The 10,115-nt window shown below is 47.7% G+C and overlaps 1 protein-coding gene across 16 annotated transcripts in view; it reads right to left on the bottom strand.

The window, feature by feature from the left end:
- Positions 1 to 217: 217 nt before the first annotated feature.
- The window catches only part of Dysf (dysferlin), a 214,308-nt gene continuing 204,410 nt past the window's right edge, over positions 218 to 10,115 (bottom strand). For all 16 annotated transcript variants that reach the window (XM_013514697.1, XM_005385592.2, XM_005385594.2 and 13 more), the window contains 4 exons: positions 6,633 to 6,811; positions 5,109 to 5,218; positions 4,401 to 4,548; positions 218 to 524 (listed from right to left, as the gene is read on the bottom strand). In XM_013514697.1, coding sequence (XP_013370151.1) covers positions 486 to 524; positions 4,401 to 4,548; positions 5,109 to 5,218; positions 6,633 to 6,811 — 476 coding nt within the window. In that variant the 3' untranslated portion in view covers positions 218 to 485. The remainder of the gene's footprint in view (positions 525 to 4,400; positions 4,549 to 5,108; positions 5,219 to 6,632; positions 6,812 to 10,115) is intronic.

A 10,115-nucleotide genomic window follows, 5' to 3' on the forward strand; every position in this document is an offset into this window, starting at 1 on the left:
GGGCACCAGGCAGGCCAGACACCAATCCTTAAAGCCCATCCCACCCCAGTCAGATCTGTAAAAAAATAAACAAACAATTCCAATGGGCCCTCCACCCACTGCATCCTAGCTGTTCCTGCCTCCAGAAGGTTGTGCCAGAAATGGTGCACACCCAGCCAGCCCCCGGATGCCCCCGACACATCTCCCGACTCAGAGACAGTGAAGACACGTGCTGACGTCGCTTGGTGGTTCAACCTGTTTTATACTGAAATACATATGAGCTGATTCAAAAGGAGGTAGGAGAGAAAGAGATGGTGAGAGTGGGGTGATCCCAGGCCACAATGCTAGCAACTCTTGCAGCAGGTGCCAGTCCATCTGTCTGCCCACCCAGCAGCACAGTCTGGCCCCGGAGGGCTAGAGGAGCTCTGCTAGGCTGGGTGGAGGAGGCAAGCCAGTTCTGGGCCAGGAGGGCAGCCTGCGCCCCCTTCTCCAGTGCAGGAGGGTCCTCAGCTGAAGGGCTTCACCAGCTTCATGGCAGCATAATTCTGGAAGAGGGAGGAAGCAGGGACATAAGTAACCCCCTCGGGGCAGGAATAGCCGGAGTGGCTGGCCCAGTTTGGTGGAATAAGTGGCAGGCAGGGGCCTACACTTGTCCCCACCACCTACCATCCCTTGTTAGGATCAACACTCCACCCTGCCTGGTGTTTCCACCAGTCAAGCAAACCCATACTCTCCTGAGACTGCTCACACCTTCCTGTGCAGAGCCACTGTTGCCCGAATTGCCCTGCCCTCTTCCATAACCCAAGGCCCACCTCCATGTTCCAACCAACTGCCAAGAAACACTGATCTCTTGGGATCTAGACAGGGGAGTCCTGCCCTGGGCTCTTCCGGGAGCTAAAGGCACAGCCATGATTCCCCCCTACACATACCCCCACATGGTCACCATTGGTCACCCATCCAGAAAAAGAGAATTGCGCTGGGGGATGGAGGGGGATGCCCTGTAACACAGGCCAGCACCAAAGATGGATCACTGCTGATTAAGTCCTGCCTGCTGCAGAACTGACAGGAACCTCCCCTCCCCACTCCTCCCTCCAAAAACCATGAAAACATACACAATACAACACAGGGCTCTTAATTGGGACAGTATGTTCCCCAGCGCCGGCCCGGGAAAGCCAACCCTGGAAACAAAGCCGGCCCTCCTTCTCCGCCAAATCACCTCCTGCCTCCCCACGCTGGCCCTGCTCCCAGCTGGCTCTCGGTGAGGGAGCCCAGTGGAATCAGACAGGCTGCCCCTCTTGCCCCCTCCCAGGGGAATTTCCAAGAGGGTGGGGGATTGGGCCAACTAGAGGCAGGCAGCCCCACCTCAGGCACTCTCCCCACTGGGCCTGGCTTAGGAAACTAGACTAGGCTCCCTACCCCTACCCATACCCTGAAAGCCAGGTGAGGAGCATCAGTCTGGCCCTCACAGGTGTGGGTCTGGCCATGTGACTAAGGGACTCGGTGGGGGGAACCAAGATTCCCCAGCTGTAGCACTGGCAGCAAACTAAAGGTTTGCAGCCTTAGCCCTACTCTGGCTCTTGGAGTCCTAGCAGCCTCACTAGGATCTGCCCCCACGTGCCCATGCTGAGAAACAAGACGAGGTCAGCATTTGAAGAGGACAGTTTCCAGAACTCCAAGCAGAGTAATGTTGCTGGCGGGAACCCAGAATTCAGCTGAAGGCTCTGACCCGGACCCCCTCGAGCGCCGCTCAGCTCCTGTCCACCGGGGCTAAGCCTGCCCCCGGAGGACAAGGACGGGCCACGGGCTAGAAGGGACTAGAAATCTTCCCTCTTCCAGTCAGGCAGCAAAGTCTCCTTCCCCAGCTCCCTGAGGCATAGGTCTGCCATCCACAGCCCCCACACGACAAGCCTGGCTGGCTAGGGGCTTGGGGACAGACTTAGAAAGGGAGGACAGTGGTGATGCCACTCAGGATTTGCCCCTGCCTTCCCCTGGGTTCTTCAGGAGGCAGCTTGGCTTGACATGCAGCTCCCGAGGGAAGGTGCAGGAGCTGCCATGGTCACAGAAGATGGGAGTTGACTCTGTCCAGCTTCCCTACACACAGGTAAGGAGGGCCTTGCCAAGCAAGGTCGCACAAAGTCAAGGGTAAAGGTCGTATTCCTGAGTTCAACTGCAGAGCTCTATCATATATGACACCATTTCTCCAACCTCATATGTTGAGGGCAGATTCTCCTTCAGCTGACCAGGGGCCGGCCCAGGACTCTACATTCTAGAAAGCTGGTAAGGCTGAAGCTTCTGTCCCCAGACTACTTGTAGGTGTGAGGCTCTGCACCTGCCATCCTTCTCCAACCCCCCAAGCTGAGTCCCCCAGTGGAACATTTCATTGTACATAGTGGCTGTCCTGATTCTCTGGTCTCAGTTTCTCCTAGGAGACCTAGAGCTCCTGGCGGCATGAGCCTCATCACCTCCTCCCTCATCCCCCAACACACCCTCACCTGGACAGTAACCCTTCATAATAAAGTCTCCACTGCTATTGGGAGAGCAGCCATGCACACCCAGATGACAGGAAGTGAGCTGCGACAGGCCACAAGGGGAGCACTGCCCTGACTCAACATCCGGGCTGGCCTGGAAGCAAGCACCAGGGCCTCCCCAGAGCCAACGTCATTTCTGGTGGCAACTCTTGCCTTGGGCTATTGCACTTGCACAGACCCTTCTCCATGGATCTATTTCTGATCTTGTATTTATAATTTCATCTTCCTTTGCTTTTGTTTTTATTTTTTCTTTCTTTTGTTTTTATTTATTTATCTTTTTTGAGACAGGGTCTCACTATGCAGTTCAGGCTGGCCTTGAACTCACACAATCCTCCTGCCTCAGCCTTCCAAGTGCTGGGATTACAGGCACGCGCCACCATGCCCAGTGCTTCCTTTGTTTTAAAAAGTCCCTGAAATTGTAGAAATTTCAGGTCTCCACAACATGGGTCCCCCCTTGCACCATAGTCAAGTTTTGCCAATTGACCATAACTTTCTTTGCTGAGCCCTGCAAACATTAAGGTGCCCCAGGTGACCACAGCCAGCTTAGGGGGCCTGACTTACAGCCAGACCCACTGGCCATCCTGGTTCTAAACCAGTCTTTGTTACTGTAGCCTGGAGCAATAGTGCTATAGCCTAGAGCATGCATGCCACAGCAGGCTGTTTTCACTGAAAGCTCTGAAAGGTTCACCATCCCTGGTCTGGGACCTGGATATCTAAACTAGGCAGTGCCCCCTGCTGCTTCTCACAGTTTGTGGTGTTAGGAACTGTATGAGGCGGCCTGTGGCTTTGACTCTTTCTCCTCCTATGAGGTGCACTCTGCTGCCAAGGCATGGTCAGCTCTCAGTGGGCCAGTGATCACCCCATCCTCTCCTGGAGGGGTCACAAAGCAAAAAGCTAACCTGGGAGTGATTCCCCATCACCTGCCTGCTCTGGGGACAATGCCCTGGGACCCACAGTGACAACTACTGTGAGCTCTGGGCCACTGTGTAACCCAGAACCAGTCCCTTCCCTTCTCTAGGTGTTTGTACTTTTGCCATGAAAATCAGGGTCTCAAGGGACGGATTACACGATTTACTGTTATATAGGTTTAAAATATTCACATTAAAGAGTTTCCTCTGAAGTGTGAAGAACATGAATAATAAGGCATGAACACTGTTATCTTCAAGGTCTGAAGTACTAGAGCCACTATGGGGCTGGAATTCCTGGCAAACTGCAAAAACCAACTTCCATCCCCAGCAAAGCTCCCTGGAGCTAGAGACACGGTGGCTGTCACCGGTGTGGCCCCGCTGAGCTCTTTTCCAGGCATCAGCTGGCTTCTTACCACATGAAACGGACTCCTGCTGTGTACTGTGCCAAAGGAGGGGCTCCTGAGCCAGCCCCCTTCCTCGTGTCCACACCACTGTGGGAGGTAGGACACCTTCTACCGGGCGCTCAGGGGTTACTGGGATCCTTTCCTGGCCCTCTGGATTTAGCAAGTGTTATCTCCTCCGCTCTGGCATCTGCCTCTTCCCTTCCTTTCCAGACCCAGTTGCACACACTCCTTCAGGAAGGTTCCTGCCCTCTGCAGCCCAAGAGCTTCATCTTCTGCCAACCCCTTGACTACACACTCTAGGGGCTTGCTGAAGACAGGGGCTTGCTGTGTCCCTAAGAGGAAAGAACTCAGCTTCCCCCATCAGACCAAGGGCCCCCAAAGGGTTAGGCTTTGTCTGCTTACCAGACTGGGGACTCCCAGATTAAGAGCCATGGCTCCTCATCAGACCAGGGCTCCCCAGGGAAGAGGTTACTGCTCTCCACCCAATCAGGGGAGCTCTGTGAGGGCAGAGATGGGCTCCCCTATTAGACCAAGAGCTTCTCTAAGTCAGCCTCTGTGCCTTCCCCATCGAGCCTGCTCACCGGGAAGGCATAAACGAAGATGCCCAGGAACAGCAGGAGGATGAAGAGGATGATGAAGAGGATGATGGCACACCGGAAGCGCCTCCACAGGATGAATTTCATCGTCTTATAGGGGGAAGTAAACCACAGGAAAGAGGTGTCGGGGCGCCTGGAAGCAACATCCCAAGGGTCAGCAAGGCTCCCTCTGCAAGGCTGCTTTCTCCAAACCTTGCTCTCCACTTGAGACAACACGACAAAAGGCTCCACCCTCCACAGTGTGCCCCCAGGACCCACCCAGCCTCTGGGCCCTCAGCCCCCACCTCTGAACTCAGCCCTTCAAGTCTGCATCCCCTTCCCACCCCCAACAATGTAGTGACACCGCACCCCTGCTGTCCTCCTCCTGGAATGATGCTGAGCCCTGGTTCCCAGCCATCGTCACCAGGATGCCTTCCCCCATGGCTTCCTCCCCTCCCGACCTAGGACTTCATCATGGATCACAGACTCTGGGGCTGGCCAAAGCCTCAGGCCTGCATCTTAGGTGAACTCTGTCCCACCGGGGCTCACCGGGCCTGAGAAAAGCCACGCCACCTGCCCAGATGCAAACGGCTGGGCCACGCTCAGGGAGGAGGGCAGGAAGAGAACTCAGAAGACTACGCAGTCGGTGCCTCCCTGGACTATGGCCTATACTCCCTACCGGCTGGGCATCAGCCGTTAGGGGTGGGCACTAACCTTGGCTCCTCAAGCTTAGGGTTCATGTTGGGCTCATCCCGACCCTGGCCGGCGGGTCGTTCCTCATGCTCGCTCTCTGCTACTATTTCCAAGGTCATTTCCAGCTTGCCCTGTGGAGACAGAGAGGGCCACGTCAGGGGTCTGCCCACCCCCTGGAGAGGAGCTAAGCCAGGACAAATAAAGGTCATTTTACTTTTGTTTTTTAAATACGTAGAGTTGCCATCATAGGAGCAGTACCTACTCCTTGTAGAACATCTTGAAAGTACAGAAATGTGTGGAGAAGGGTACTCTCACCCATCCTCCCAGTGTGTGGAGACCAGCCCTGTTAGTATTTTTATGAATCACAGCTGCAAGCGTATGAAATATCACACTGTATATATAGTTCTATAGTTTGATTTTTTTACACAGGAATATGTTTCACTACATAATTACATATCCTTCAAAATTTGGGTTTTAATGACTGCAAAACATTCCATGGCTGGTTGACCATAATTTATCCAGTAAACTACTTATTTTGGTTCATTTAGGTTGTTTCCAACTCTTTGATATTATAAATAATGCTGCAACAAACATCTCCAAACCTAAATTTTTAATTTTATCTGGTTATTTCTTTAAAAGACAGCTTAGAAGTGGGATGACAGAGTCCAAGGGCATAAATATTGTTAATCTCTTGCCGCATGTTACCAAATTGCTTTCCCACACACCAAAACCACTCACACTCCCAGAAGAAATAAATGAGGAGCTATGTCTCTGCATCCTCTGCAAATGAGCATGCTACTTTGTAAAAATCTTATTTAATACACCAAAAAAAACTCCACATTTAAAAATATTCCTTTAATTACTCAAAGGAATAAGCCTCTTTTTTCATGTTTAATGAATATTTTGCTTCTCCTGTGAACTATCTATGTATACCCCTTGCTCATTTTTCCTCTAGGGTGTGAGTATTCCTCATTAATCATTGCAATTCTTTGTATAACAAAGATATTTTATTTCAAGGGCCACTTTAGAGTTGGCTGGCTGCCTGCTGCTTCTAAGTAAACTGTCAGAGATGAGCTTCCTCCTTGCTTCTTGTCTGGACTTGATGGGTAGAGGGTGGAAAGGATGGTTCTCCTGGGTCCTCCGGCCACTAATCCCACCACCACCACCACCACCGGTGACTTCTCCGCAACGACAATAGAGCAAAGATGTTCCCTGGGAGGCTCTTGCTCAAATGGGAAGCGCATGACCCCCATCCATCTATGAGGAAGCCCAGATCCCAGGGAACCCAGGGCCCAGATCACTGTTAAGGCCAGTAAGTGGAATCTAAGCCAGTCATCTTTCAATTCAAACAGGCTTCCTCTGAGATGTGAGCCAGGGAGAGGCTCACAAGGAGAGGAAGGTCGGGAGTCAATCACAAGGGAAGAGAAGTAAGACTTGAGAAAGTAGAGAGCAGAAGAAAAGGGAGGAAGACCGTGTGTGTGCGCCAGCTGGTCTCCAAGGAAGGAGCCTCCTGTGCCGTCCTCAGGGGCTGGCGGAAGCACTCACCGCCAGGATCTGCTTCTCGGCCTCTTCTGCTACACAGGGCCACCAGCCCTTCACTGTCTTCTGTTCAAAAAGGGACACGAACCATTCGGGGTGGAAAGTGTCATCTAGCTGGTCCAAGGAACACTTCTCAGCGGTCTTAGCCGGCTTAGGCATGCGGTTGAGATCCAGCTGCAGAGAGCCTGAGACAGAGAGGTTCTTTGGCTGAGGGGCTTCTCAATCACTGCCAGCCTAAGGTTATCTAGCTTTTGTTTCTGTTTTTTTTTTTTTTTTTACAAGACAGGGTCACTCTCACATCCTCAGTTTCTATCCCAAGTGAAGCCACAAGTCAACTCCCACAAACTCTTTTCTATGTACTCATGTCTACTCATCAACTTTAAAAAACTTTTTTATTGTGGAAAATATATATATAATTTAAAATTTGTCATCTTAGCCATTTTTAATTATATAATTCAGTGACGCTGATTATAGCCAGTGTTGTGCAACCATCGTTTCCAAAAAGCTTTGTCCTCAACCAGAAATACTGTAACAACAACTCCATTAAACAGTAACTCCCCACTGCCCTCTCCCTCAACCCTGAAAACCTTCTAGATACTTTCTATCTCTATGAATTTGCCCCTTCTAGAGAGTTCATGTAAGTGGAATCATACAATATTTGTTCTTATGTATCCGGCTTGCTTCCCTCAGCATAATGTTTTCAAGGTCCATCCGCTCTGTAGTACAGATCAGTAATATTCTTTTTAATGAATGAATGTCATTCTATCATGTGTACTGTTATGCCTTGTGCCTACATGTCCCTCCAAAGTCTCATGCAGTCACAAACAGGGCTTCCCACATGTGGCTGGAGCTAGGGCATGTGATGCTGGGATGAAGTGTGTGGTGCTGAGATTATGTGTCTTATGCTGGGATTAAGGGTGTGTGATTATTAAATTAGTGATTGGTTTGGCATAGTTCTGCATGTGGATCATGGGAAGGCCCTCCAAGGATGTGGGGGACACAACCCAAAAAGCAAGTAGTCTGGAACGGATAAAAAGGAGAAGCAGGCTGCTGCTACTGTTATGGCTTCTGCTTCTTTGCCTCTCTGTTTTGCTGCCTGCTGCCCACTATGATGTTTTTCTTTCGTGATGCCCTTCTGCCATGCCAGCCTCTGTTGGAGCCAACAGCCAATTATGAACTGAAACTTCTACAAGCCATGCTGCAATAATCCTTGTATCCTTTAACTTTGGGCCTCATATATTTTGTCTTAGCAAAGAGAAAAGTAACTAAGACCAGTACGTAGTAAATTTTATTTACCCATTCACCTGTTGATGGACACTGGGGTTGTTTTCACCTTTGACTACTGTGAATAATGCTGAAGTGAACACTGGCAGACAAGGTCTGAGTTCCTGCTTTCAACTCTTTGGGAGTGTGAACCAAGAGCAGAATTGCTGGGTCATGTGGTGATTCTGTGTTCAGCTTTTGGAGGAAATGACAAACTGTTCTCCTCAGCAGCTGTATCATTTTACACTCACATCAGCTGTGCACAAGGATTCCAATTTCTCCACATCTGCATCAGCACTTGTTATTTTCTGCTTTATTACTGACAGATATTATTGTCATCCGAGCAAGTATGAAGTGGTATCTCATCATGGTTCATCCATCGGTCTCTTTCATTTACCCATCTAGTTTTCTAAGCAGTCGTCTTTATACTGTTTCATCCACTCGCCCATTTTATCCACCATCTCTTTCACAACTCCAGATATTGAGTTAAATCATAGGCAAATACCAATATTTAACTCTCTTTGACCTATTAAAAAAAGCAATCTCCTGTCGTTTCCCCTAATCCAATTACAATAATATGATGGAGTTAACTGAACTAAAGCATGGGTTACTGAAAGGAGTAGAAGAGAAATTGAAAATTTTTTCTCTGGAGTAAATTTTTTAGAAAAAATCTTGAGTTCCTTGGAAAGAAGATTAGTTGTTTTTTTTTTCACTAGACAGTAGGTAGATCTGATGCTTTTGCTACCATTGCTATGGTACAATGGACCTATCTATATAAGCATCAGATATTTATTTTCTAGCTTCTTTTCTTTCTACTCATCTATTTATGCATCTGTTCTTCCATCCATCCATCTACCTCAATCTCTCTACATCCCTCTATAGTTAGCACTTGCAATTACATCTATCATTAAAATATCAACTCTAGGGGCTGGGGATTTAGCTCAGTGGCACAGCACCTGCCTCACAAGCACAAGGTAGTGAGTTCAATTCCCAGTACCGGAAGAAAAAAACAAACAAACAAAAAGCTCTAAAATATCAACTCTATATTCATTTATCTGTTCATCCACACACATCCCTCCATCCACTGTAGATAAATGTTAATTTCCCATTTGAAATATGGAAACTAAGTAAATGTCAGAGTATTCACACACACACACACACAGTAATCCTAGCATGATCTACATAAGAGACCATAAAGAGAAACAGGTTTATTGCTACATGGTAAGATATTAAAGATGCTTAATAGCTTTAAAATAAAAAGTAATAAATGTTCAAAACACAAAATACACAGGTTAAAAATACAGTATAAGATAAAAGAAAGAAAAATCTTATGGAGCTCAAACTTAATATTTGTTAATGTTGTGTTGTGTTATTTTAAAAAACAAAGAATGAGCTTGTTCACCTTGAATAGTTTTCTCATTCAGTAAACATGTAATTTTCTTTTTTAAAATAAATTTTCTAAACCCTTATTCCATATAGAATATATTGTTAGATTTATGTTTGTTTTGTTTTGTTTTATTAGAGACAAAACATACAGTTCAGATTGGCTCACTATGTAGTTCAGATTGACCCTGAACTCATCAGGTACCTTAGGCTGGCTTTGAACTCACAGAGACCCTCCTGCCTCAGTCTTCCAAGTGCTGGGATTACAGACATGCACCACCACACCTGGCTTAGATTGTTAAATTTTTTTGTTTGTTTGTTTTTTGTTTTTTGTTTTTCTTCTGGTACCGGGAATCAAACTCATGACCTTGCACTTGTCAGGCAGATGCTGTGCCATTGAGCTAAATCCCCAGCCCCTAGATTGTCAAATTAATTCAAAAAAATTTTAAGTCTGTAAAAAGAATTCATAAAAAATTTTAAAATAAATGAAAAATAAAAGAAATTATCTACAATGTACCCTTAATATACACTTGTAATCCCAACACTCTGGGAGACTGAAACAGGAGAATTGCAACCCAGTCTGGGCAACTCAGCAACTTTAGTGACAGCCTGTCTCAAAATAAAAAATAAAAAAAGGGCTAAGGATATTACTCAGTATAAATGCCCTGGAGGGGCTGGGGATACAGCTCAGTGACATAAGTGCCTGCCTGGCAAGCGCAAGGTCCTGAATTCAATTCCGGTCACAAATAAATAAATAAATAAATGCCCTGGAGATACAGAGATGATAGACAGATGATAGATGATTGATTGATAGATAGATAGATAGATAGATAGATAGATAGA

The sequence above is a fragment of the Chinchilla lanigera genome, unplaced genomic scaffold (genome assembly GCF_000276665.1).
Source record: "Chinchilla lanigera isolate Chin_1 unplaced genomic scaffold, ChiLan1.0 scaffold00023, whole genome shotgun sequence".
In the NCBI taxonomy this organism is placed as follows: domain Eukaryota; kingdom Metazoa; phylum Chordata; class Mammalia; order Rodentia; family Chinchillidae; genus Chinchilla; species Chinchilla lanigera.